This window comes from Panthera onca, chromosome E2 (assembly GCF_046562875.1).
Source record: "Panthera onca isolate mPanOnc1 chromosome E2, mPanOnc1 haplotype 2, whole genome shotgun sequence".
Taxonomy (NCBI): domain Eukaryota; kingdom Metazoa; phylum Chordata; class Mammalia; order Carnivora; family Felidae; genus Panthera; species Panthera onca.
Window position 1 is genome coordinate 13425702 of NC_138353.1, and position 27594 is coordinate 13453295.

The following is a 27594-nucleotide window of genomic DNA, read 5'->3' on the forward strand; positions in this document are numbered from 1 at the left end:
ATTAGCGCCCTCAAGGTGAAGCATGTGGCCTGCAGCAGCACAAGAGAGAGGAGTCTCCCACGGCATTAAGAGATGGTTAAGGCTAAGAGAACATTTTCTTTTAAATATGAAGTTTATTGTCAAATTGGTTTCCATACAACACCCAGTGCTCCTCCCAACAGGTGCCCTCCTCAATGCCCATCACCCACCCTCCCGCCTCCCTCCCACCCCCCCATCAACCCTCAGTTTATTCTCAGGTTTTATTTTTTTTAATTTTTTTTAAATTTTTATATATGAAATTTATTGTCAAATTGGTTTCCATACAACACCCAGTGTTCATCCCAACAGGTGCCCTCCTCAATGCCCATCACCCAGCCTCCCCTCCCTCCCACCCCCCCATCAACCCTCAGTTTGTTCTCAGTTTTTAAGAGTCTCTTATGCTTTGGCTCTCTCCCTCTCTAACCTCTTTTTTTTTTTCTTCCCCTCCCCTAAGAGAACATTTTTCAAAGCGAACAGAAAATGCCTCTTGATGACTTTCCTTCCACTCACAAGCCCCAGGATAGGGCATCGAGGGCCCCCCACCCCTCAGAGCAGGTGAGAACTTCAAATCACAGGAAATGGTTCCAGAGCAACTGATCTTGGAAAATCACCCATCCTTACCCCAGAGAGCCAGATGGTGCTCTTGGGACTGCCATCATTCTGGATTCAAGCTACCTTAGGGAATCACATTAAGACACTGGATTTCTTCTCCATTTTTGACCCTCACGCAGCCCTGGGCTGTGGGGCCCACACTGGGCTCAGTAGCTCTGGGCTTGTTAAACTGACCTTCCCTTTATCTAGGAGCCTTTGCAGCTTGGGTCCACAAAGCCCCAGCATCCCTGCCTGCTGGTGGGCTGAGACACCTGCCAGGTACACATGGGCAGGGATGCAGGGATGTGATGAATCTGAAGTCCCAGAGGAAGGACCCTGGCTCAGGAGAGACCATGGAGGGGACAGGGTGTGAGGGGAACAACCACCTAGTGGGAACATCTCTCCTGAGGCTCACCTGGGGATGGGCAGCCTGCATTGTTCTGGCTCTTTTGCCTCATCATCAAAAGGAAGCATTTAAACATCAGCCTCTCATGGGGTGCCTGGGTGGCTCAGTTGGTTAAGTGTCTGACTTCGGCTCAGGTCATGATCTTGGGGTTTGTGAGTTCGAGCCCCACGTCAGACTCTGTGCTGTCAGCTCAGAGCCTGGAGCCTGCTTCAGATTCTGTGTCTCCTTCTCTCTCTGCCCCTCCCCACTTGTGCTCTGTCTCTCTCTGTCTCTCAAAAATAAATAAATGTAAAAAAAAAAAAAGATGAAAGGGCCAGATCCTGATGGTGTTTTCAGTCTCTTGGAGCAACTGCTCCAATATTGTCCGCTCTTTGACGTGTGGCTGTAACAGGAGGGTGCTACATCATCTTGAGTGTGAAAAGTCTACAGCTTCTCTAATTTGAGCACGATTGGCTTCTTACACAGTTTCTCAATCTGAGTGGTTTCACCTCAAACCAACTTGTGGTGGAAAAAGTATGTCCTAAAAGGGCAATGGGTTAATGTTTGAAATTAATTAGTTAATGGTAAAGCAGCTAAGAATATAAAGTAGAGACAGGGCCATCTCTCCAATAAGTGGTGTTAGGAAAACTGGACGGCCACATCCAGAAGAATGAAACTAGACCACTAGCTACACCATAGACAAACATTCACTCAAATCAGATTACAATCTTGAATGTAAGACCTCAAACCACAAAACCAGTAGAAAAAAAAAAAACACAGGCAGGGGCACCTGGGTGGCTCAGTCGGTTGAGTGTCCAACTCTTGTTTTCATCTGAGTCATGATCCCACAGTTTTGTAGGTTCCCTCCCTGGGTGGGGCTCTGTGCTGGCAGCATGGAGCCTGCTGGGGATTCTCTCTCTCCCCACTCTCTTCCCCTTCCCCACTTGCACTATCTGTCTCTCTCAAATAAATAAATAAACTTAAAAAAAGAAGAAGAAAGAAAAAAACAAAGGCAGTGAGCTCCTTGACATCAGACTTGGTGATAAGTTTTTGGACTTCACACCAAAAGCATCAACAGTTAAAGGATAAATAAACAAGTGTGGGGGGTGCAGAGTGGCTCAGTTGGGTAAGCATCCAAATCTTGATTTCAGCTCAGGTCATGATCTCACAGTTCATGGGATCGAGCCCCTCATCAGGCTCTGCACTGATGGTGCAGAGCCTGCTTGGGATTCTCTCCTCCCTCTCTCTCTGCTCCTCCCTCATTCTCTCTCTCTCTCTTTCAAAATAAAAATATATAAACATTAAAAAAAGAAAAAATAAGCAAGTTCAACAGCAACAAACTAAAAACTTCTGCACAGCACGGGCACCTGGGTGGTTCAGTCAGCAAAGTGTCCAACTCTTGATCACAGCTCAGGTCAGGTCTTGATCTCTGGGTCATGAGTTCGAGCCTCTGTCGGGCTCTGGATGTGAAACGTACTTCAAAAACATTAAAATAAATAAATAAAAAGCTTCTGCAAAAAAAAGAAACAATCAACAAAATGAAAAGGCGACCTACCAAATGGGAGAAAATATTTGCAAACCACATGTCTCATAAGCAATTAACCCCCCAAATGATCTTATTCATATGGGCAGAGCAGCTGAATAGGCATTTTCTCAAAGGAGACATACAGCTAGCCAATAGGTACATTAAAAGGTGCTCAACATCATTAGTCATCAGGAAACCGAACCAAAACCCCAATAAAATCACCCCACAGTTAGAGTGGCCAGTATCTAAAGACAAGAGAGAGCAAGTGATATGGAGAATGTGGAGGAAAAGAAGGCCTTGTGCAGTGTTGGTCAGAATGTGCACTGGTGCAACCACTGTAGAAAACAATATGGAGAGTCCTCCAAAAATTAGAAATAGAACTACCTTCTGATGTAACAATTCCACTTCTGGGTGTCTCTCCAAAAGAAATGAAATCACTATTTCAAAACAATATCTGAGCCCCCATGTTGACTGCAGCCTTATTCACAACAGCCAAGACAGGGAAACAACGCAAAAGCCCATCAAGTGTTAAATGCATAAAGAAAAGGTGGGACCTTATACAATGGAATATTATTCAGCCATAAATAAGAAGGAACTCTTGCCATCTGCCACAACATGGAAGGACCTTGAGGGCACTGTGCTGAGTGGCAGCAGTCAGTCACAGAAAGACAGATACTGTACTATCTCGCTTATATGTGGAATCTTAAAGAGAACAGTTTATAGCTACCTTGCCTGAGAGGCAGGGGTGGTGGGGAGGAGGAAAGGTGGTAACAAGATAAAATCCTCCGGATAAGTAGGTCCTGCAGACATAATGTACAGCATGGTGACTATAGTTAACAATACCATCTTACACATTTGAAAGTTACTAAGAGAAAAGTCTGTGAGGTGGTGCAGGTTTGCTCCACTTCTTGCGGAGATCATTTCACAATACGTACATATATCACATCAGGATGTTGTGCACCTGGACTGAGACGATATTGACTGTCAACTATACTCAATAAACCTGGAAGAAAAGATATAAAAAAGCAGTATTTCTGTCTTCTAGGTCATCTAACAGAAAACAAAATAGGGTGAAGGAGAATGAGTGAGAGTATCACAAGGGGATCTTTCCCTAAGATGCTCAGTGAAATCTACCATGGTGAGGTGACATCTGAGTGAGACCTGAAGAGAGGGAGGAAGCAGTAATGTAAATCTCTGCACGAAGATTATTCCAAGAAGCACCTATGCCCGGGGGCAGGAGCTGGCTTGAATGTGGAGGAAGGGTCAGGAAACCACTGTGGCTGGAACACACGGGTGAGTACGATGGCTTGGGAAGGAAGGGCAGGAACAGGGTGGATGGGGCAGGGCCACTCAAAGAGTCATCTGCAAGGAGCTCAGGAGCTTGGGCCACACAGTAGATGGGCCACATCACTAAGTGCCCTGTTTCTTTCAGCTGACATTTTCTTCATTGCAAGACTTTCTCAACCAAAGTGTTGAGCTGATTGACTTTCTGGTAGAAACTCTTGTCTTCTAGCAGGCCATCCTCACCCTAGGTATCATCAATGTAGGGCCTGTGGGCTGTGGGAGGACTTTGGGTTTTGGTGTGATTGAGATGTGAACAGCAGGAGGGCTTAGAACAGAAGAAGAATGACCTGTGGTTTTGAAGGAAATCATCCCTGAGAAACAGAGATCCTAAGTGGGGAGATTGGTGTACAGGACAGTGTACCCAAGGAGACAACGGGAAGACCAGTCAGGAGACTGTCACAATACCCTTACTTAGGAATGATGGTGGTTTGGATTCTATTTATATTTTGTGGACAGATCTCAGGTTTGGTGATGGAATGGAGGCATCAAAGGTAATGCCAAGTTTCCTGAACTGAGCACCTGAAGGATGCTCTTGACCTTGACTGAGAAGAGGAAGACCTGGGGAGGGTCAGGCTGGGAGGAGGGAGGAATGAAGGTCTTGGGTCTCCATTGTGGAGATGCCCCAGTGAGGCCTAGGAGAGATGCCCAGATTGACTTATCTCATTCTCCTCCAATCCCCTTGGAAAGCCCATCAAAGCCTGACAAGCTATAGACATCAATTCCCAGACTGACTGACAGCAGAGCCATACGTGTGTGATGTGGAAAAGCAGAGTGGGTTGTGAGATGCACATTGTGCCTCCAGGCACTCAGGCCAATGGAGCCAGTGGTTCCCAATCTTGTTGCTACTGAGAGGCTGTAGAGGTGCTGTGGCCTGAGGCCAATAAAGAGTCTTGATTTTCCAGTTTTTCTCTCCAGGAAGTAGCAACAGCTTCCCTAGCAATCTCTATCTCTAATCCCAACATGGAGATCTTTCTGGAAGCTACAACTTGAGCCTGCCTCCAAATATATAAGTAAAATATTAAATAAGTAATACTTCTGTAAAAAAGGATGGCAGGCATTGACAGACTGGTGATGATACTGGGTCATGAATCAAACAAGGATTATGAGTTGGGTTTTTATTTTTTATTTTTTTATTTTATTTTATTTTATTTTTTAATGTTTATTTATTTTTGAGACAGAGAGAGACAGAGCACGAACGGGGGAGGGTCAGAGAGAGAGGGAGACACAGAATCCAAAGTAGGCTCCAGGCTCTGTGCTGTCTGTACAGAGCCCGACGTGGGGCTCGAACTCACGGACCGTGAGATCGTGACCCGAGCCGAAGTCGGACGCTTAACTGACTGAGCCACCCAGGCGCCCCATGAGTTTCTAATTCCATCCCCCTAACTCAAAAAACAGTGAGAGATAGAGAAAAAGGTCAGTCCCCATCATATGTCATATGGACAAAGACCTAAGAAGTTTGGGCTTCTTGGGCGAATCTTAATCAGGTGGGTAAGGCTTGGCCAGAACAGAGATATCATTCTGATGTGGATGGCCTACAACCCCAGGGACATCTGGATTTGTTACACAATCCCACTGCAGCTCGAACAAGGCAATTTTTATTCTAGTCCTGATATTCACACTGTGAGCACAACAGTTCTGGCTCCCTGCCATCAGATGTTCTTTCTTGTATTGCTGACCATGCTAGACATTGCCCTGATAAGCCCTGTGTTGCTGTGTGTTCTGTCTCAAGGTGATCCCAGAAAAGACCTGACTTCTCTGTCAGGGGCCATGCTGGGTAGATCTCCCTGGAACAGCACCAGCTCCCCTGGATGGAACCCCAGTCATCTCTGCTCAACATGCTCTGAGGCTACTTAGTGATTTTTCACTTCCCTCTTAGAAAATGGGAACTCAAGTACTTTCTTCCCCATCACCATGACACACACACTTTTCCCTTCCCCGTCTCTGCAGTACTATCCTAAGACCAAAGTTTAGCACAGACCTTATTATATCTATTTAATGCTATTCATATTTGAGTCAGACAGTTGTGATCACCCTGCTTCCCACCTTGGATTGTGAAATTGTAAATGTGTATTCTGGTGTGCTTGGGCGGCCTGGTCGGTTGAGCATCCGATTCTTGACTTCAGCTCTGGTCATGATCCTAAGAATGTGGGTTCGAGCCCCAAGTCTGAGAGAGTCTCTCTCTCTCCCTCTGCCCCTCTCTCCCACTTACACTCTCTCTAAAGTAAAATTTAAAAACAAATTTTTAAAAATGTGTATCTATAAAGTACCTTCGGGCTGGAAAACATTCCGCTGAGAGCTACAGAGAAGGTCGGGGGTGGGGGGTGGGGGGGGGGGACATTTAGAGACCAACAAGGACACAGAGAAGAAAAAGGCAAAATGTTGGTGCGCCTTCCCATCTCCCCAGGTTACCTTGGGGTGCTGCCGCCCTCTGGTGGCTACAGTACATATTGCAGCCCCTGGTGCCTCAACCTGTCTTCTTACAAGAGCCCATCAATCCATGGTCACTCCTTGGGCAACCAGCTACATAAATGGCAGGATGCAACATAAAGTGAAAATGCAGGACTTCTTGTTCAAAACTAATTAGTAATCTCAGGATGCCAAAAGCAGAGTTTTAGAGACAGTTCAGGCCCTTCTAAGTGTGTGATTGCACAGATTGCTAACCTGTGAAGCCAGCCCTGCCTCACAGGGCAAATGGCTGTGCTCATCCTCCATATGAATTCCACATCAACTCTAGATATAAAAAAAGCCTACAGAAATGGTGAGACCTGACTGTCTTATTCCCCCATGGGAGAATTTTCTTTCTTTTGAAAATGTCACCTGACATTTTGTTCTGGCCCAATCAATGACCAAATTGGAGATGATTCCAGCATCAAAAGAATCAATGAAACACATTGACTATATAAAAATCTGTAATTACCCTCAAAAAAGAGGCTGTACACAGCAATTTCTTACTCGACACATCTCCAAAGGCAAGGGAATTAAAAGCAAAAATGAACTACTGGGACCTCATCAAGATAAAAAGCTTCTGCACTGCAAAGGAAACAATCAACGAAACTGAAAGGCAACTGATGGAATGGGAAAAGATATTTGCAAACAACATATCAGACAAAGGGCTAGTATCCAAAATCTATAAAGAACTTACCAAACTCAACACCTAAAAAACAAATAATCCGGTGAAGAAATGGGCAGAAGACATGAATAGACACTTTTCCAAAGAAGACATCCAGATGGCCAACAGACACATGAAAAGATGATCAACATCACTCATCATCAGAGAAATACAAATCAAAGCCACACCGAGATACCACCTCACACTGGTCAGAGTGGCTAAAATAACAAATCAGGAAACAACAGATGCTGGTGAGGATGTGGAGAAACGGGAAACCTCTTGCACTGTTGGTGGGAATGCAAACTGGTGCAGCTGTTTTGGAAAACAGTGTGGAGGTTCCTCAAAAAATTAAAAATAGATCTACCCTATGACCCAGCAATAGCAATACTAGGAATTTACCCAAGGGACACAGGAGTGCTGATGCATAGGGGCACGTGTACCCCAGTGTTTATAGCAGCGCTTTCAACAATAGCCAAATTATGGGAAGAGCCTACATGTCCATCAATTGATGAATGGATAAAGAAGATGTGGTTTATATATACAATGGAATACTACTTGGCAATGAGAAAGAATGAAATCGTGCCATTTGCAGCAATGTGGATGAAACTGGAAGGTATTATGCTGAGTGAAATAAGTCAGAGAAGGACAGATATCATATGTTTTCATTCATATGTGGATCTTGAGACACTTAACAGAAGACCATGGGGGAAGGGAAAGGGAAAAAATAGATACAGAGAGGGAGGTAGGCAAACCACAAGAGACTTTTAAATACAGAGAACAAACTGAGGGTGGATGGGGGGGTGGGGGAGAAGGGAAAATGGGTGATGGGCATTGAGGAGGGCACTTGTTGGGATGAGCACTGGGTGTTGTATGTAAGCCAATTTGACAATAAATTATATACATTAAAAAAAAAAAAAAAAAAAGGCTGTAAAAACCATCCCCTAGCCGATCCCCACTGGAGGTGACAATAGGAGCTCCTCACTCTGAACCTGGGTCCTGTTCTTCCAGCAGATACCAGGGCCCAGGGGTGAGGGAGGCCCTTTTGCACAGAAGGTGCCTGTGTCTGAATCCAGGAGGGATGATAGAGTTAGTGACTGTCCTTGTGCACAATGGGCTCAAGCCAAGAACAGGATGGGGAATGCAGTGGCGGGGGCGTGGTGGGGGTGGGTGCTGGGGATGTGACAGCCGTAGGCATTAGGCGTCTCCTCAGGGCCCCACAGGATCTGAGGGATTAGGGAGCTAGTGCTGGGAAGACATATCTCCCTGTTTCTATTGGGGGGGTGGTCTTCTTGCCTCGGAGGGGGACACTGCATTAGTTTGGCAGCTTGTGGCTGCCGTAACAAATTACCACACACTTGGTAGCTTCAAACAAGAGGAAGTTTGTTCTGCAACAGTTCTGGGGGCCAGGAATCCAAAATCAAAGTATCAGCAGGACCACATTCCCCCCAGAGAGTCTAGGAGAGATTCCGTTTCTTTCCTCTTCCAGCTTTTGGTGATCTGAGTCATCTGACTCGCACAGCCTGGACAGAGCTTTCGAGAGACCCCAGACTGTCCTCAGCCTCTCTCTAGAGTATCTCATGAGGGAGAGGAACTCTGCTCCTTTGTATGCTCTTGGGGTGTCTTTCTCCTTCCCTGGGTGCTGGGGTCTGACTTTCAATGCTCTCCCCCCACCCCCACAGCAGATTTCCCCGCAGCCGCAGACCTGGCTAAGGTTGGCAAAGAAGGATCAGTTTGGGGATGGAGCCTGAACCCCTTAATCTCCCTGTACCTCCCCCCTTCCCAGTCTTGCAGGACTCCCCTGGACAAAAAGCAGCAGGTTTTTCTAAGGAGGAAATCCCCACGGACAGGGACTCAGCACCTCTTCCGCCAACTTATCACTTCTCTGGGAACATCCTCACTCCCAACTAGAAAGTGGTTTGATGAAGAATTACAAAAACGTGAGCGTGTGTTTGTCTTCGCCGGGAGTAATGATCTTATGAGCATCCAAATGTCTCCCCTGAAGAGATGTCTCTACTTAGGCGGGAGCCCTCCCACTGCTGACATAGGCATCCTTTCTGCAAACGTAGACCTCAGGAATAGGGACATGAGCAAGGGGGACTTCTCTCCTCGGCCGCCATCCACAGATATCTGCCTCCTGCAGGTGGAGCTCTGAAACACCTAGAAACCCTCGCTGCCCATGTGCTCACACCCACATTCCATTTAACGAACGTCTGAAATAGTGACATGTAGTAAAAAAACGGGAGATTTGATCGTGATTTTCAACTTTCTAGCCGTCATATTTAAAAATGTAAATAGGTGGGGCGCCTGCGTGGCTCAGTGGGTTGAGCGTCCGACTTCGGCTCAGGTCATGATCTTGCGGTTTGTGAGTTTGAGCCCCACGTCAGGCTCTGTGCTGACAGCTCAGACCCTGGAGCCTTCTTCGGATTCTGTGTCTCCTTCTCTCTCTGCCCCTCCCCGCCCTCAAAAATAAATAAAAATTTTTTAAAAATATGTAAACATGTGAGGCGCCTGGGTGGTTCAGTCAGTTGAGCGTCTGACTCTTGATTTCAGCTCAGGTCATGATCTCTCGGCTTGTGAGTTCGAGTCCCGCATTGGGCTCTGTGCTGACCGTGCACAGCCGGCTTGGGATTCTCATTCTCTCCCTCTCTCTCTCTCTGCCCCTCTCCCACTCACACTGTCTCTGTCTCTCTCAAAATAAATAAACTTGAAAAAATAAAAATGTAAAAAGGAGCACCTGGCTGGCTCATCAGTGGAGCAGGTGACTCATGATCTCAGGGTTGGAGCTTCAAGCCCCACATTGGATGTAGAGGCTACTGAAAAATAAAATCTTTAAAAAAAAATAGGGGCACCTGGGTGGCTCAGTCGGTTGAGCATCCAACCAGGTCATGATCTTGCAGTCTGTGAGTTCGAGCCCCACATCGGGCTCTGTGCTGACAGCTCAGAGCCTGGAGCCCGCTTAGGATTCTGTGTCTCCCTCTCTCCGACCCTCCCCCCACCCTGTCTCAAAAATAAATAAAAACTAAAACAATACTTTGAAAAAATAATAAAAAAGGGGGTACCTGGGTGGTTCAGTCGGTTAAGTGTCCAAGCCTTGATTTCCACCCAGGTCATGATTTCACAGGCATGAGATGGAGCCTGCAGCCAGTCTCCATGGTGGCTGTGGAGTCTGCATAAGAGTCTTTCCCTCCTTCTGCCCCTCCCCTCCCCTCACACAGGCTCTAACTACATAAATAAATAAATAAATGTAAAACAGACAAGCACACGAAAAGATGCTCAAAATCATTAATCATTAGGGAAACACAAATCAAAACCATACTGAGATACCACCTCCCATCCATTAGGATGAAAAGAAAAAGAAAATAAGCATTGGTGAGGATGGAAAGAAGTTGGAACCCTCGCACATGGCTGGTGGGGACGTCAAATGGTGCAGCTGCTGTGCAGAACAGTCTGCGGGTTCCTCAGAAAACTCGAACACGGAATTACCACAGGATCCAGCAATTCCATTTCTGGGTATATCCCCAAAAGAATCGACAGCAGGGACTTGAACAGATATTTGCACATCCTCGTTCACAGCAATGTTATTCACAGTTGCCAAAGGGTGGAAACAATCCAAGAGCCCATTGACAGAAATGTGGATAAACAAAATGTGGCGTGTTTCTACAATGGAATATTATTCAGCCACAAAAAGGAAGGAGATTCTGACAGCGGCGTCTGGGTGAAGCGCCCGACTTCGGCTCAAGGTCATGATCTCACGGTTCATGAGTTCTAACCCCACATCGGGCTCTGTGCTGACAGCTCAGAACCTGGAGCCTGCTTTGGATTCTGTGTCTCCCTTTCTCTGCCCCTCCCCTGCTCGTGCTCTGACTCTCTCTTCTCTCTCCCTCAAAAATAAATAATCATTAAAAAAAAAATTGGGGGGTGTCTGGGTGGTTCAGTCAGTTGAGCGTCCACCTTCGGCTCAGTTCATGATCCCGAGGTCTGTGAGTTCAAGCCCCACGTCAGGCTCTGTGCTGACAGCTCAGAGCCTGGAGCCTGCTTCAGAGTCTGTGTCTCCCTTTCTCTCTGCTCCTCCCCGGCTCATGCTCTGTCTCTCTCTCTCTCTCTGTCAAAAATAAATAAACGTTAAAAAAAATTTTTTTAATAAAAAATAATTTGGCTAAAATGGTAACTCATTATATACATTTTACCACATTAAAAAAATTTTCAAATACACAGGAGAAACTAATTTTAGTAATATGTTTATTTATCCCATTATGCAGAAAATAGCATCTCAACAAAATTTTTAGATTGTTGAAATGTCTTAAATATTCTTTTGATCATAGGAAGCCTTCTGTGTCCCACGCACCTCACTTCAGACCAGCCATGTTTCAACAGCCACTTGTGGGGGGTGGGGGGCGCCATACTGGGCAGCCTTGCCCACCTGCCAGCATCTCCATCCTGTTTGCAAAGACCCACGTCTCCCCTGCAACCCACCTGCAAATACACCTACAGTTTCTCTGCAAACCTCCCACCTCGCCTGCAAACACAGTCCCGGGCCAGCCCCTCAATCTCTGTGCAGAGATTGTATTTGCTTCAGAGAATGTATTTGCTTAAGGAACAGGTGTTGATTCCAAATCTGTGTCGGCAGGTTGAGTTGACCCGCAAATCCCCCCTCCTTTGCATAAATTTGCATCTCGTTCGTGTGTCAATCAGAAGCACCTGGCAGGGTCTCAGATCGTCATCTCAAAGTCCGGGAGTTGGTGGCCTGGGGCTGAGAAGGAGACCCCCAAGTGTCCCTCCTCCTGCTTCCCCTCGGGCTCTTCCTCGTCCTCCTCTTCCTCCACGAGGCTCTCCTCCTCTTCCAGGAAGGTGACCAGGTCCTCCCGCAGAGCCCCCATCTCCAGCCCCAGGCTGCACAGCTGGCCCAGCAGCTGGACGTCCACTTGGCGGAGGCGCCCCTGCCAGTGGGAAGGGGAAGTCATGGGCACCCCGCCCCGGAGGGCAGGGGGGTCAGCGTGCCCCCCCCCCCCCCACCTGCTGGAGTCCTGGAGAAGATTCTTTGCTTGACCAAAGTTCAGCTAAGCTCCTAAACCCTCTCTGGGCCTATCTGTGCGTTTCCTCGTAAATCCAGTTTTACCAAGAATCTCCCGACTGATCACTCCCGATATCTGATCTGGTTCCTCGCGCCCCATCCCTTGCCCAGCTCACGTCTCATCTCCCTGGCCTGTCTCCAGCAAGAATCCAGTTAGTCGCTAGGTGGAGCCAGATGCCCCTCTTCCCCCTGATGCTTTCACTTAGATTTTCCATCCACTGACCCCCACTAGCTCCTTCACTAGAAATTTCCACTTGCCCCTACTGTGTTCAGAGCTGAGCCCTCATCTCTCCCCCACTGAAGTGGTCCCTACACCTATCACTTTACCGTCTTTAATACAAGTCACAAGTAAGCTTTTCTTTAACAATCCAGGCCTGCAGCACCTGGGCGGGGTCCTCCCGGTGTCCTGGATCCTGACTGCCAGCCTGCTTCTCCCAGGGTCTCTGGATCTCTGCCTCTGTCTCCCCCTGTCTTTGTCTCTATTTCATTATCCTTCACTGTCTCTCTGTGTGTCTCTGAATCTTTGTGCCTCCCTTATTGTGTGTCTTTCTTTTGTTACCTGAATTTGTTCTCTGTCCCCCCCTTGTCTGTCTCTATGTCTTTCCATATCCCTTTCTGTCTGTCTCTATTTCTCTGCCCCTGCCTTTGCCTGTCTCCATCTCTCTGTCTCAGATTTAATTTGAGTCTCTGTCTCTGTTGCTCTCAATCTCTGCTTTCTATCTCTGTCTCTCTTTTTCTGAGTCTCTGTGTCTCAGTCTCTCTCTACTCCTGACTCTCACTCTTTGGGTCTTTCTTTGTCTCTGTCTCTCTCTCTCTGCTTGTTTCTCTATTCTTGTCTCTTAATTCCTTTTTTTTTTTTTTCTTGTCTATTAATTTCTGCCCTTCAATCTCTGGCCCCTTTGCAATTTTATTCATTCCCATTCACCCAGGAGTTCTCCGTCCCCACCCCCACCTGCCTCCATCTCTTGCCCTTCCAAACCCCTCACTCACCAGCTCCTCCAAGATCCACAGCAGACTCTCCCTGGCACCTGCAGTGTCTACTCCTGGGAACAAGAGGGTCTGGCCAGCTCTCCTCACTGGCGGGGGGGCCCTCAGGGCGCGGGGAAGTGGGCCCAGTCCTGAGGGCACCAGTCCCGCCTGCCTCAGTTGCCTCCACAGTTCCATAGTCTCTGAGTAGTGGCAGCCAGGAGCAGAAAGTGACAAGGTCCAGATTGACCCAGTCCCCTGAGGAGCTGGTAGGGGAAGTGGGAGGGGGGGGGGAAGGGAGCAAAGAGCGGGGGATGGGGGGAGCAGGTGCCTGGGACATAATTCCAAAGTCCACTCTCTGGTAAGAACTGGCAGCCTCATGGGGGTTTTCTTCCTTCTAAAGTCTAACCTCAGCTCTGCTCACAAGGGCCCAGCCACACCCCCTCTGGCGGATGCCAAAACCCCCACCCTTCTTGAGCCCTTCTCAGGCCTAACCCCTCGTGGGTGCTGTGGTCAGTGGATGCCTGGCCTCATCTGTCCCATCCCCTCCTGTGTCCCTCCCACTGCTCCTCCTCAGCCTCCACACTTCCTCTGCATTCTCCGGCTTGGACCTTGTCTTCCCCACTTGGGCCACCCCAGGGCTTTCCAGTTAGTGTGCCTGAGGAGCCAGGGGTGGCTTCCAGGCCACGATGCCTCAGCTGAGGTGCCACAGGGTCCAGGCTGCTGGCCCACAGCTGAGCAGTGGGCGCTGCTGATCCCTGACTTGCCCACAGAGTCCATCGCTATCAGCGTGGGCCCTGCCATGGAAAAGACTGGGGTGTGGGCCTCCCTCTGCTAGAGTCCCTCTCTCAGGCACAGGGTTTGAATTCCACCTGCACACCCATGGCTCCCAGGTCTCAGACCCCAGTCTGACCTCCATACTGAGCTCCAGACGCCTACTCAGCATCTCCACCTAGACATCTCAGGCGTCTCAAGGTGAATATGGTCAACACAGCTCTCAACTGGGACCTACCCTGTTGTGTTAGTTTCCTGCTGCCGCTGTAACAAAGTACCACTTTGTGGCTTAAACCAACGCACAGTTAGTGTAGTTCTGCGGGCCAGAAGTCTAAAATGGGTCCACAAGGCTGGGCTCCTTCTGGAGGCTCTAGGGGAGAATCCATTTCCTAGGCTTTCCCAGCTTCCAGAAGCCACCACATTCCTTGGCTTCTTTGAATCACTCTTGCATCCACTGTCACATCTCCTACTGACTGACCCCCTGCCTTCTAGCTAACAGGACCCTTGTCATTGCATTGGGCCCATCTTGATCATCCAGAATAATCGCCCTGTCTCAAGATTCTTAACTTAATCGTGCCTTCCTTTTACCATATAAAATAACAGATTCACAGGTTCCAGGGATCAGGGCATGAATTTTGGAGGGGTGCGTGTGGAGTGGGGGGCTCTCTTCAGCCCGCCGCACTTGCCCTTTCAAATCTATCACTTTCCCAGTCTCCCTGTCTCCATAATTGGCCTTCCCATCCTTTTAGTTTCCTGAGCTATTGTCTCAACCTTCAAAACAGACTCATAATCTGAGCACTTCTCACCATTTTCCATTGCCCCATCCCTGCTCCTGTCTCCATTCACCTCTTGCTTGGACTACTGTGGTAGCCTCTTGGCTGGCCCTCACTTCCACCCTTACTGCCTAAGGTCTGTTCTCCACCCGGCAGAGATGATCTTTTACAAAAATGTAAATCAGGGGCACCTGTGTGGCTCAATCAGCGAAGCAGCTGACTTTGGCTCAGGTCATGATCTCGCGGTGCGGGAGTTTGAGCCCCGCATTGGGATCTCTGCTGACAGCCTGGAGCCTGCTTGGGACTCTGTCTCTCCCTCCCTCTTTCTGCCCCTCTCCTGGGCTCTCTCTCACTCTCTCTCTCAAAATAAATAAAGAAACAATTTTTTTAAATGTAAACCAGGAATTTCTTGGGCCTTATGCTGAGCCATGGTGCTGCTGGAGAGCCAGCACTTCCTGATGAAGCTGACCAGATTCTTCTAGAAGTGCTGTTTGTCATGCAGCGTGCTGATCACCCTAAAGAAGTATGATGGTCAGACTAAACCCATTCCAAGGAAAGTTCTGCGGAGGGTTGCGAGCCCTCAGACAGCAAGTGTCTGTTAAGAGCTACTGATGGCAAAGATTAGCACTGTGGGAGCTCTGAAGAAGTGAACAAGTTTCAGATGGCTTACTCAAACCTACCGAGAGCTATCATGGATGGGCGGAAGGAGGACAAAAAAACAAGAGTAAGAAGAATGAAGCAGCACAGTGAAGGGCACCAGAGTTCCAACTAACCACCAAATTACTACACTTCCGTTTACTACACTTCCACTTCCGTTGCTACACTTGTCGTTTTTACTTTTGGCCACAAAGCCAGGTTCCTGGTTCCCCTATAACAACTTTTCATGTGAGATTAGGGTCATTTTGGACTGCAGCACGTACAGGGTAGTTGTAAGAAGCCAAGTTTATTTTATCTTATTTTTAATTTTTTTAATGTTTATTTTTGAGAGAGACAGACAGAGTGCAATTGGGGGTGGGGAAGGGGCAGAGAGAGAGAGAGAGAGAGACACACACACAGAATCCGAAGCAGACTCCAGGCCCAGAGCTGTCAGCACAGTCTGAAGCGGGGCTCACACCCACGAACTGTGAGATCATGACCTGAGCATAAGTCTGACGCTCAAACAACTGAGCCACCCAGGCACCCTGTGAAGCCAAGTTTAGTTTAAATTTTTTTTTTTCAACGTTTATTTTATTTTTGGGACAGAGAGAGACAGAGCATGAACGGGGGAGGGACAGAGAGAGAGGGAGACACAGAATCGGAAACAGGCTCCAGGCTCTGAGCCATCAGCCCAGAGCCCGACGCGGGGCTCGAACTCACGGACCGTGAGATCGTGACCTGGCTGAAGTCGGACGCTTAACCGACTGCGCCACCCAGGCGCCCCAAAGCCAAGTTTAGTTTAGAATTGGCTAGTTGGTCTGTGTTGCATGGTTGCATATCCCGGAATTATAATGTCTCTGTAGCTATGGGTACAAAAAAAATGGATCATTAAACCTGTTATTTATTCGCAAAAAAAAAAAAAAAAAAGTAAATCATATCATGACATGCCCCTGAGAATGGAATAGGGCACAGTCCACTTCCTGCCCGCCACTCTGACCTAGTCTCCTACTTCTCTCTGATAGCTGGTTCCCACCCCTGGGCCTTTGCACTGGCTGTTACAGCTGCCTGGAACACCTTTCCCCTAGATCTTTGAATGGCTGTTTCCTTCTTATCCTTCATCTCCACTTAAATACCTCGTCTTCAGAGAGGACTTTTTACTCATGTCCTGACTCCCTAGTCACTGCCTATTATATTGCCTGTTGTTATTTGCCTCTTATCAAACGAGTTACCTAAAATTATCTTGCTTATTCTTTTGTTTCTTGTCAATCCTTTCTCAGCCATGGAATGTTGACTCCCTGAGATAAGGGCTTGGTCTTTCACCATAGTAACCCCAGTACCCAAAACAGTGTGGGCCACGTGCTAGATACTCAGTAAACACTTAAATAATTCTATCCACAAGACTTCATACTCAATCTTCACACTGAGAGATGGAGTTGAACTCCAAACTGAAATTGTAGACACATCACAGTACTTGTCTTGACACCTCATCTCTCTTATCCTGAAGTCTAACCGCACCACCCACTAGACCTTTTCCTTCCCTGATCCTGGTGTAAAGAATGACTCAGTTCCCTAGTCAGTATGAAAACTGGAGGAAGAGAGCAGCTCACGGGGACTGTGAGTACAGTCGGAGGAAGGGTACTCTACCAGTCTACCAGGAAGGACTAACCGCTATCTCCTAGGAAAAGCCTGCAGAGTCTCATTGTAAGGACCATGGAAATGGCAGTGGGAGGAATCCCTAAACCGGAGTAAAAAGTGCGTGTGCCTTTAAGAGGAGAGTCGGAAAAATAGAGAGGCCGGCACCCTAGGAAAAGTAGTCTCAGGCTCAATCAAGCGGGTGGACTAAGAAAAACCGGCCCCTTCCGGTTACGTAGCCTGGCAAGATGGCGGCGCCCAAGGCGGTAAGTGACCGGATCTCCATGAGCCCCCAGATTGAAGCCTGCTCTGCTGTCTCAGCCTTCAGGGTTCCTGTCAACACCCAGGAAGCAAGGAGCAAGAGACAGCAGAAGGCCTCTCCCACTAAGGCTCGCGATGGGATCGCAGACACGCAGCCTCTGGGGGTCGGGAAGGATCGGTGTGAGTCGCAGATAGCCGGGGCGCTTTAGGGAGGAAGCGGGGCGGGGACTTGGCTGGGGGAACCAATGGGGAAGCAGGGAGTGTGTTCCGAAAATGGCGCACCCAGCCAATCAGAGGGAGGGATCGATTGCGGGCTCTATGAGTCGGGCTGGCGAGTGCCTGGGAGTGGGACCTGCAAAGGAAGGGGGTTAGGGAGGGGTTGGAGAAGTCAGGGTTTGAGGGTAAGAGACAAAAGGATACAGTTGAGGAGAGCTCATGGGACAGTTCGGAATTTTTATGGAAAAGCAAAGGGATGATGGGAATTGAGGACAGGAAACAAAGGGTCAAATTTAGCAGTTCTGAGGGAGGGACCTGGGGGAAATTAAGGGAAGAACTTGCGATATTCCTGGAGGGAATTTAGGAAGACCTGAGTAAAATCAAGGAATGGATTTAGGGAAAAATAAAGTGAGAGGTTGGAAACCTGGGAATTTTGAGGAAAAATAAGGATTTGGGCAAATTGTTGAGAAAATTTGGTTGAAACAGAAGGAGAAATTGGAGCAGGCTAAGAGAAGACTGGAGGAAGATTGAAGAGGAGGTAGATTAAGGGTGGTTTGGAGAAACCAAGAAAAATTAAGATTCTATTTTGGGGAGGGGCGCCTGACTGGCTCAGTCAGTAGAACGTGGGACTTTTGATCTTGGGGGTTGTGAGTTTGATCCCTGCATTGGGCGTAGAGATTACTTACAAATAAAATCTTTAAAAAATACATATTTTTTGATCTTGGGGGTTGTGAGTTCGATCCCTGCATTGGGCGTAGAGATTACTTACAAATAAAATCTTTAAAATATATATATTTTTTGATCTTGGGGGTTGTGAGTTCGATCCCTGCATTGGGCGTAGAGATTACTTACAAATAAAATCTTTAAAATATATATTTTTTTTGATCTTGGGGGTTGTGAGTTCGATCCCTGCATTGGGCGTAGAGATTACTTACAAATAAAATCTTTAAAATATATATATTTTGGGGAGATAGAAGTGGGTTATCTTGGAGAAGACTCCAAGGAAAATGGGGTATAATTAAGGGGATATTTTGTGGGAAATTAAGAGCTCAGATAATACACAAACATAAGGGTTTGGGGAAAGATCGGGGGAGAATTGGGATGACCAAGAATGGCCAAATCAAAGAGAGAATTTAGGATTGAATTTGGGGGAAACATGGGGAAATCTGGGAGGGGAGGGGTCCCAAAAGCAGAATTTGTAAGTTCTGAAAGGAGAAATTTGTGAGCCAGGAAGCAGTGTTGGGGAGACAATTCATGGACCAAGAACAGGGGTATCTGGCTCTGACTCTCACAGGACACTCCAGACTCAGCGTCTCCTTTCCCATCCTCCCCAGTCCCTGCACCTGGTGGCCCCAGTATGGAATGGGGGTACCAGGGGCATCGGTGGCCTGAGCAGGGTGGTGGCCCCCGAGGGCAATCAGAAGAAGGGGAGGTCGCTGCTCCAGTTCCTGGCTGACCGCTTCTATGACGTGGAGGCTCTCAGGGACCACCTGCTCCGAAAGCGGGTGTCGAAGGTGCACCAGAAAAATCGGTGAGAACCCTTGGCCAAAAAGACCCTGCTGCTGGGCCTTACCAGGGAGAACTCAGATCCTGCCCTTGTGACTCCCGGACAGCCGTGTGGCTTCCATACCAGCCCTGCCCAGTTGTATCTTCATCTCCAGCCACACCCTTCCCAAGGGTTCAAGCTCATATGGGTGACCTGCTGCCCACCATCTCTTGGAGGCACCTCAAGACATGGATGGCATCTCAGACTTAACACGGGGAACAGCAAGCCCTTGACTTGCCCCTAAGAAAGTCTGTTCACCCCCAAGCCTTCCCCATCCCAGGAGACAGCAGCACTGTTCCCAGTGTTTCAGGCCACATTCCAAGGAGTCCTCCCTGATTCTTCTTCTCTTGTCTTCCACCTCCGGCCCACCAATAAAATACTAGATCATCGCAAATTTGACCCGTTGTTACTGGTCCTCACTATTTTAGTCTGGTCTGAGCCCCTTCATTTTATGGTTAGGGTTAGTGCACTAATCTCCTAAACTGATCCCCCTTTGCCTCTTCCAGTCTATGGTCTATAAATCATCCAAAGGACTCTTAAGAAACTAAAATAGAGGGATACCTGGGTGGCTCAGTCTGTTAAGCATTGGACTCGGTTTCAGCTCAGATCATGATCTCACAGTTCTGTAAGTTTGAGCCCTACATCGGGCTCTGCACAGACAGTGTGGAGCCTGCTTGGGATATTCTCTCTCTCTCTCTCTCTCTCTCTCTCTCTTTCTCAAAATAAACTTTAAAAAAAAATGGAAAACACTATTTTGCTTAAAAACCTCAAATGGTTTCCCCTTGCAACTAGAATGAAAGCCAGACTCCAGGGCCTAAAATCTGAGCCTTGAGACCCCTACCCCTACTCCCCTTATGCCCACCAGCATGGTGTCCACGTGGCTATTTTTTTCTGCCATCCTAATTTGAGCCTCTGAGCCTTTACACTAGCTGTTGTCCCGGGCCTGGCAGGCTTTTGCCTTGACCTTCGACTTTCTTCCCACCACTCAAATCTCTGCTCAAGCGTCACCTCCTGCATGAAGTATTTCTTAATAAAGCAGCGTTCTGCTTCCCCACCCCTGAGCCAAGGCACTCCTAGTCAGTCCCTCTGTGTTGTTTTCATTGTGGAACAGAGTCTCTCTGCAATTCGCCCTTAATTTCCTGGTTATCTGTTTCCTTCTGTATATTAGCTTCACAAGGGCAAGGGCCACTATCTGTTGGTGCCCAGCACTGAATAGATACCAGTAAATCCTTGCAGCCTGTGTCATCAGTCTGTCTGTCTGCATGTCCCAGACCTGCTGCTGCAGACTCTGGGCAGTACCCGGGCATGGTGGGGGAGGGGTGTGGGGGGACCTCCTGGGGCCGCACCCTCAGCTACTGTTCTCTCCACAGACCCTTCAACCACATCAACCAGCGATACGGTCCCTACGTCGCAGGTGCCTATTTCATCCTGAAGCAGGGAGGTGCGGTCAGGTATGCTGGCACAAGTGTCCCAAGTGGGCTTGGGGGAGGCCGTGGGGCACGGACCCTGAGGCTCTCCTGACTCCCCATGAGCTCCGGGCTCCAGCCCCTACTGGCTCTAGGGCTTGGGGCTGGTTCCTGAACTTGTTCCGCTCTGTCACCTGTAAAACGGGACAGCAGTTGTACCCAACCTATGAGATTTGCTGCAAAGATTCAAAGCCATTTTGCTACCAAAGCACTTGGAACAGGCCTGGCCCAGCACACGTGCTCAGTAAATATCCATGTTTCTTTTCTTTCCTTGGCCCCTTCCTTTCTCCTCCTTCCCTTCCTCCTCCTGGTGTTTCTCCCCTTTTTTCTTCTTCTTTGAAAAAGGTCATTTATGCATCTACCCCTCATTTTGTTCCCATGAAACCTTTCAGGGCCTGATGTAGAGCGAGTGCACCAGATCCCGTGGGACCATGTCGCCCGGGGCTGGGGAGCATCCTCTGGAGGTCTGGGGAGGGGGGGTGTCCTGCTGACACCCCTCCTCCCCTTCCAGGTTTCAGGGCAGGGAGTGGATCCGGCCAAATCAGCGTGGCCACTTCTCTCTGGACTTCTTGAAGTTGCAGGCGGTGCCCGTAGAGGCCGTCGATGCCAGCGGCTGTGCCATCAACTACCAAGGCCTGGACAGCCTCTGTGAGTGCGGTGGAGACGGGCAGGGCCGTGCGTTTTCCCTTTGGCGGTGGGTTCCAGAAAGGCCGTCAGTGCCGTCCCTCCCGCCCCCTTGCAGTGGCCCTGAAGGAGCTCCAGTCCCTGTGGCTGCAGCGCTGCCCCCACGTGGATGACTGGTGTCTCAGCCGCCTCCACCCGCTGGCCAGCTCACTGCAGGAGCTCTCGCTGGCCGGCTGTCCCCGAGTCTCTGAACGGGGCCTCGCCTGCCTCCACCACCTCTGGTGAGACCGCGGCTCAAGCCAGGGTGGGGGCTCCCACCCGACAGGTGCGAGAAAGCGGGGAGGGGGCCAGTCAGGCAGTCCCCGTGTCCCCGCCGCCACGACTAATCCGGAGCACGTGTGGGGTCGGCACAGATGAGCAGTCGCGGTGAATCTGTGGCAGAGGGAAAGGATGCCTGGTTTTTCTTCCTTTTGGTTTCAACGAAGACCCCGTGACATTTGCACTGTTGTAAACAGTAGGAGCTAGAGTGTGCATCCGGGATTAACGTGGTGGGTGTCGTGTACTTGAGCCGCTCTAACGTTTTCTGGACCCTGGAGGACTTTACTGTTAAGGAGCTGGGGGCTGAAGTGGGGGCTGGCACACCCCCTCCCCGACACAGAGGCCATCCTGACGCGGGCCTCCCCCTTGGTGCCTCCTCTCAGGAACCTCCGCAGACTGGACATCTCGGACCTCCCTGCCGTGTCCAGTCCGGGCCTCACTCGGATCCTGGTGGAAGAGATGCTTCCTAGTTGCGAGGTCCTGGGGGCCGACTGGGCCCAGGGCCTCAAGCTGGGGCCAGAGGAGCAGCCTCGGGACACAGCTGGCCCCATCCCTGCCTAGCCCTCGGCCAGCCACCGTCAGGCTGGATCTCAGCGGGACCCGGCAGAGTGTCCCACGGTTCCCCATACTTCTGGCTTCCGTCGGGTTCACTCGGTGTGGGGGTTGGGCTCTGGCTGGCTGCATCCTGGGGGGAAAGGTCACAGCTCCTGTCTCCTGTCAGGAGGCTCTGTCCGCAGGCTTCTCTCCTGGGTTCCAACCAACAGTCGCCTCCTCCTGCCTCTTCAGGCCTGGGGGAGGGTTACCAGCCCCAGGAGCTGTGCTTCCCCCCGCGGTTTCCCCACACCTGCCCACTAGCACGTAAGAGACTCTGCCCTTGTGTCCAGAGACTCTCCAAGTATCTTTGAGTGTCCTGCTTGGACCTGGCTGACACGGGGGCGCTGCTGGCATGCCAGGGGACGGGTCTTCGGGGTGTGACACCGCTCAGCTGACCGCAGGCTACGGCATCCCTGGCCTGCACTCACGAGATGCCAGGAGCGCCCCAGGTCCCACAGTGTTGCCGCTTACCCACGTATTGGCTCCGAATTCAGCGTTCTCGTTTGCTCCGTGAAAACTGACCCGGGCCTTTGCTAAGTGGCACGAAGAGGTTTGTCAGTAGAGGGCGCCCGAGAGGTTCCAGGAGGAGAGGCTTTTGCTTCCTGGTTCCCGACGACGATGTGCTCAGATGTGCTCACTCTTCGGTCTGGGCTCCCTGAGTGCTGGTGGTCAGCAGCTTCCCCCCCCCCGCCCCGGCAGCTTCAGAGCTGTGCCTCCACTGAGGCATCTCCCTGCAGATGACTCTCCACGGCACCCCACCTGGGGGACCTCCAGTAAATGCTGAGGCACCTTACCAGCGAGTCCCTGTTATTTCAATTTGCCATTCAAGTCAATAATTCTTTACATTAAACTTCACCTGCTCAATTTACTGTGTGGTGTCTCTCTCCTGACTGGATCCGCGTTCATACAGCACTGGCATCTGGAGTGTTCCAGGAGACAGACTCACAAAAGCTGGGATTTGGGGTTGGTCCTGTCCTGCCTCTGGAGCTCAGGGCTGAGCTCTTGGGTGGTGAGAAGCAGGATGGAGAATTCCACGGCTGCGGTGGCACCACAGTCAAGCTCTCGCCTGGGGCTGTGATGAGGTGCCAGCTGAAGCACGTGTCCCGGGAGCCCCCGGGGCTGCTGCACCTGACCCATGTGACAGTAGTGACAATTCTAAACATAGGTGCTGGACACATTCTTTGGCATGCCCTTCAGTGCTCACAGACAATGACAGGCTCAAGTCTGTTTGCTTAGCTCAGGCCAGGGTCTGAGAACTGGGGAGCTTCTGTGACTGCCCCCCCTCAAAGTTCTTCCAGCAGGTGGCCAGAACTGAAAACACAACCTAGAAGTCTGTGGGTTGTCGTTATGACGGTTGGATTCCCAGCCTTGACAAGTTTCTTATATGCAAGCGTGGGTGCTGACTGGTACGTGAGGGACCCGAAATCTGGAATGGGGTCGTCTGGTTGGATCAGAGGAGGCAGACGATCTCACGCTCCCAAGTCACTAGAGCTTCCCTTCCCAATGTCCGAGGAGCCCAGCAGCCTTCCCGTGCTTAACAACCCTGTGCTCACCTCACCCAAGCAGAGGCCTTGAAAGCAGGCATCTACGCCCCCGCAGACTCCTCACAAGCACCCCTGCTATCACCGGACCCACAAATGCCAAGGGTCAAATCTCTGCCCTCCAGGGTGCAGACGTCCGCCGGGACCCAGGGCGTGCAGCTTTCTACACTAGAAGAATTGCAAGATTTGCAAACATATAGTCAGAAACCGGGGGACACCGGGGTCTAAGGGTGTTAGACCAGTGACGGTGGATATCACACAGATGGGCCAAGTTCACGGGTCCGTGGGCACTTACTGGAAGTGATGAGTTAGTACAGCTGGGTGGTTCTAAGGGCTCTCTCCGGTCGGCTGACTGGAACTTGGACTCCAGTGTGGCCTGCAGTTAGGAGAGAAGCCAGAGAGGCCCTGACGTAATCTGGAGGGGGGGACCCAGCGCTGAGGGAGGTTGGTGTTGGACCGGGCTGCTCATGGTTGACCTGCAACCTCCCCCCAGAACTGCGTTCCACAGGAAGGCAGCTCTTCACTCTCCACGATGGACTTTCGATGGACTTTCCCTGTTCCAGTTCCATAACAACCAACGCTGTACCCTGAGATTTCCAATCACCCCCCAGGAGGAGCAGCGTCAGCCCTGGTGGCGGGACTCTCACCCCTGGGAGAAGCTAGATTCTTCTCCCAGCCCCGCGTGGGGGTGGGGGTGGGGGAGGCCTGCTGGGGAGACCCTTCCAGGGCGCTCAGGGCCCTGCCCCCGGCTGTCTTCTCCCACTCTGGCTTTCATTGCATCAACACTCGGCACTTCCTCTGTGCGCTTGGCCTCCAGCGGCTCCCGCGGGCTCCATTACTCAGACTTAGGGGGAGGTGATCAGCTCCGGACAGATCCGCTGCTGCTGACAGACAGGGTGCCGAGGAGGAGACATCAGAGGGTCCTCCCAATCCAGGGTGGAGTGAAGGGGGTCAGGCCAGGCTCAGAGGGGTCCTCGGTGCCACCCAAGGTTCCAGGAGGTCTGGGCTAAGGAGACCTCGTCTGCCGGCCTCCCCAGACAGCTGCAGCAGCCCCAACAGCAGAGGCCCCGGGAGGGCAGGGACGTAAACACAGGCAGACACCCTCTCCTGTCCCGGGGGGCCGGATGTGAGTGTTCCTGGAGTCACGGTGCAGCTGTGGGTGGGGCTGGAGTGGGGAATGGGGGAGGGATGGATCCCGCCCCCGTGAGGCAGACCCGAGGCACCAAAGGGGTGGAGGAGGTGCCGGGGCAGCTCAGCTCCGGGGCCCCGGGTGCCCTCACCCCACCCTCCACTGGCCTCTAGCTTGGCTCCCCCTTCACCCACCCCTTCCCTTTCCATCAGGTCCCCTCCTGCTCCTCCCTAGCTCCCTTCTCCACCTCTCCCCGGGCTCTGGCTGTCCGCAGGCGTCCTCTTCTTGGTCCCACCCCAGGGTCCTCCATCTGCCTCTGCTCTCTCCCTTCCCGCCAGGGGCACCTGGCTACCCTGTACCTCACTCCCGGTCTCCACGTCCCTCCCCTGCCTCTCCCCTTGCAGTCCTCTGCTCTTTGCCTCCCCCTCCATCTCTCCTTTCTCTTCCCCCGCCTGCCCCAGAGGTCTCCCCCATCCCTCCTCCTCCACCAACCCGGCCCATTCCCCATCCCCACCCTGACTCCGGTGGCCACAACACACCCCATCTCTGGCACGGCCGGTCCATCCCCTCAGCACGGCCCGCCGCCTCTGCGGCCGGGCGCCAGCCGCCCGCCTCCCCTCCCAGCTCTGCCACTTTGGGACTCTTGCCTGTCCCTGGGCCATCTCGGCACTACCCAGCTCAAGCTCAGGCCTGGCCCTCAGCCTCACCCCCTACCCCCAGACTCTCCCAGGCCCCTGGCTCTCCCTGCCTGGCCTCGCCAGGTCCCCCATCTGTGTCTTTGGCCACCCTGAACCTTTCCGCTGTCTCACCAGAAAACCAGCCCCAACACGCCAGAGCCCCATCCCTCAGGTCGGCCTCCTGCCCTCCCTTCCCCTCCCCTCCTCTCCTCCCTCGGCCCCGCCCCAGCCCCTCCCGGCCCCTGGGGCCCTGAGGCCTCCCTCCCCGCCTCTCCGGACTGGCTGGGCTGGGCTCAGACGGCTGCACCGCAGGTTGGCGAGAGCCGAGCCGAAGGGAGGGAGCGAGGGAGGGCCTGAGCTGAGGCCCGGACCGGCGCAGGCGGGAGCTGGACCCAGAGGTAAAAGGTCGCTGGCTCCCCTTCCCTGGGGTGGGGAATGTTAGGGTGAGGGAGGCTGGCTTTCCAGAAGGTGGAAGGGCTGACCCCGTGATTCTGGCGCCTGATGAGTGGACCAAGGGGGGCTGGAAAGGCCAAGTCCCCAATCCCCCAGTGCGGGGGGGGGGGGGGGGGGGGGCTGCCTGCAGGTCGGTGGAAGGGGCTGGGCTCAGGGGAAAGAGCAGGGTGTCAGAACGAATGGGAACTGGATTCCAAGGTCAGAAATAGGGAAGAGGTGGGCGGGTTCAGGGTCTGGGGCTGAGGGGAGCGGGCACAGGGGCTGGCAGGGACCGACCCCCCCCCCCCCCCCACCCCGACGCAACCGTGGCTCCTCTGCAGCTCCCGCGGCCGCCCCTTCTCTGGGCTGGGTCATGCGCTGCCCCAAGTGCCTTCTCTGCCTGTCAGCGCTGCTCACGCTCCTGGGCCTCAAGGTGTACATCGAGTGGACATCTGAGTCTTGGCTAAGCAAGGCCTACCGGGGACCCCAGGGCACCCCACTGGGCCCCACACCAGCCAGCCCCGAGCCCACCCTGCCGGCTAACCTCTCTGCCCGTCTGGGCCAGACCAGCCCGCTGCTCTCTGCATACTGGAACCAGCAGCAGTGGCGCCTGGGGTCCCTGCCCAGTGGGGACAGCGCTGAGGCAGGGGGCTGCCGGGCTTGGGGGGCTGCCGCTGCTGCAGAGATCCCAGACTTCGCCTCCTACCCCAAGAACCTCCGCCGCTTCTTGCTGTCGGCGGCCTGCCGGAATTTCCCACAGTGGCTGCCTAGAAGTGGTGGCGGCCAAGTGGCCGACTGCTCAGGTACGGACGTCCCCTACCTTCTGTTGGCCATCAAGTCGGAACCAGGGCGCTTTGCAGAGCGACAGGCCGTGAGGGAGACGTGGGGCAGTCCGGTTCCTGGGGTCCGGCTGCTCTTCCTGCTCGGGTCACCAGAGGGTGAGAGGGGGCCTGACCTAAGCTCCCTGGTGGCCTGGGAGAGTCGCCGCTACAGTGACCTGCTACTCTGGGACTTCCTCGACGTCCCCTTCAATCGGACGCTCAAAGATTTGCTGCTGCTGGCCTGGCTGGACCGACACTGCCCGGGCGTGAGCTTCGTCCTGCAGGCTCAGGATGACGCCTTCGTGCACACACGGGCCCTTCTGGACCACCTGCGGGCCCTGCCCCCTAGATGGGCCCGAAGCCTCTACCTGGGTGAGGTCTTTACCCAGGCCAGACCCCTGCGGAAGCCCAGAGGCCCCTTCTACGTGCCTAGATCCTTCTTTAAAGGTGAATACCCGGCCTATGCCAGTGGCGGTGGCTATGTCATTGCCGGGCGCCTGGCACCCTGGCTGCTGCGGGCAGCGGCCCGTGTGGCCCCCTTCCCCTTCGACGATGTCTACACTGGCCTGTGCTTCCGGGCCCTGGGCCTGGCACCAAGGGACCACAAAGGCTTCCTCACAGCCTGGCCAGCAGACCGCACTGCTGAAGCCTGTGCTCTCCGGGACCTGCTGCTGGTGCGGCCCCTCAGCCCCCAGGGTAGCATTCGGCTCTGGAAACAGCTGCAGGAGCCTCAGCTCCAGTGCTGAGCCTGGCGGAGCTGAGGAGAGGAGGGCAGCACAGACCTGGCGGCACCTCGGTGCCTGTCTCTCACTCAGCCTCTCCTTCTGGGCCTCAGCGTGAAGGAGGAATTCTAGAACCGTGACTGCCTGAGCCCCTCCTAGGTCCTCCCGGGCCAGGGGACGGGGCAGCCGGAGGGAACAGACTGTTTGTGTCTACTTTTTGTGTTTGAAAAACACGCACTCCCCACTCTGAGGCCTGGAGTGGTCTTTGCGCCTGTGGGGCCCCAGAGCAGTTGACAGAGCAGAGCCCAGCTGCTCCCCGGCATTCACACTGGACCCCTCCCCACCCTTACTGGGCAGGGCCAGCTCTGCCAGCCTCATGGTCACTTTGCTGAACAGCAGTCTTGTTCCATCTAGGGGAGAACA

At 52.0% G+C, this 27594-nt stretch overlaps 3 protein-coding genes across 4 annotated transcripts; 2 read left to right on the top strand and 1 right to left on the bottom strand.

Annotated features, from left to right (window-relative positions):
• Positions 1-11194: 11194 nt before the first annotated feature.
• On the bottom strand, positions 11195-13266 carry ERICH4 (glutamate rich 4). Its single transcript, XM_060651237.2, has 2 exons — positions 13034-13266; positions 11195-11909 (listed from the first exon to the last, which is right to left on the bottom strand). Exons 1-2 carry the CDS (start codon positions 13205-13207, stop codon positions 11682-11684), a joined length of 402 nt encoding a protein of 133 aa, XP_060507220.1. The 5' UTR covers positions 13208-13266; the 3' UTR covers positions 11195-11681.
• Positions 13267-16989: 3723 nt separating this feature from the next.
• On the top strand, positions 16990-21931 carry DMAC2 (distal membrane arm assembly component 2). 2 transcript variants are annotated; one of them, XM_060651236.2, is made up of 6 exons: positions 16990-17090; positions 18636-18832; positions 20218-20298; positions 20825-20961; positions 21056-21218; positions 21639-21931. In XM_060651236.2, the coding sequence occupies exons 1-6, from the start codon at positions 17073-17075 to the stop codon at positions 21814-21816; spliced, it is 774 nt and encodes a 257-aa protein (XP_060507219.1). In that variant the 5' UTR covers positions 16990-17072; the 3' UTR covers positions 21817-21931. The 2 variants fall into 2 exon arrangements, with proteins under 2 accessions (XP_060507219.1, XP_060507218.1); XM_060651235.2 differs by lacking the exon at positions 16990-17090 and adding an exon at positions 17122-17265.
• Positions 21932-25190: 3259 nt separating this feature from the next.
• B3GNT8 (UDP-GlcNAc:betaGal beta-1,3-N-acetylglucosaminyltransferase 8) lies at positions 25191-27421 on the top strand. The gene is made up of 2 exons (XM_078438404.1): positions 25191-25594; positions 25970-27421. Exon 2 carries the CDS (start codon positions 26002-26004, stop codon positions 27193-27195), a length of 1194 nt encoding a protein of 397 aa, XP_078294530.1. The 5' UTR covers positions 25191-25594; positions 25970-26001; the 3' UTR covers positions 27196-27421.
• Positions 27422-27594: the final 173 nt, after the last annotated feature.

Bases quoted from the DNA above. Each gene is read 5' to 3' on its own strand.
- ERICH4 (XM_060651237.2), bottom strand. From the start codon at position 13,207: ATGGAACTGTGGAGGCAACTGAGGCAGGCGGGACTGGTGCCCTCAGGA. The intron at 11,910-13,033 runs GTGAGTGAGGGG...TCCCACTGGCAG, and splicing joins TGTGGATCTTGGAGGAGCTG to GGGCGCCTCCGCCAAGTGGA.
- DMAC2 (XM_060651235.2), top strand. From the start codon at position 17,221: ATGGGATCGCAGACACGCAGCCTCTGGGGGTCGGGAAGGATCGGT. The intron at 20,299-20,824 runs GTATGCTGGCAC...CTCCCCTTCCAG, and splicing joins AAGCAGGGAGGTGCGGTCAG to GTTTCAGGGCAGGGAGTGGA. The intron at 21,219-21,638 runs GTGAGACCGCGG...GCCTCCTCTCAG, and splicing joins GCCTGCCTCCACCACCTCTG to GAACCTCCGCAGACTGGACA.
- B3GNT8 (XM_078438404.1), top strand. From the start codon at position 26,002: ATGCGCTGCCCCAAGTGCCTTCTCTGCCTGTCAGCGCTGCTCACGCTC.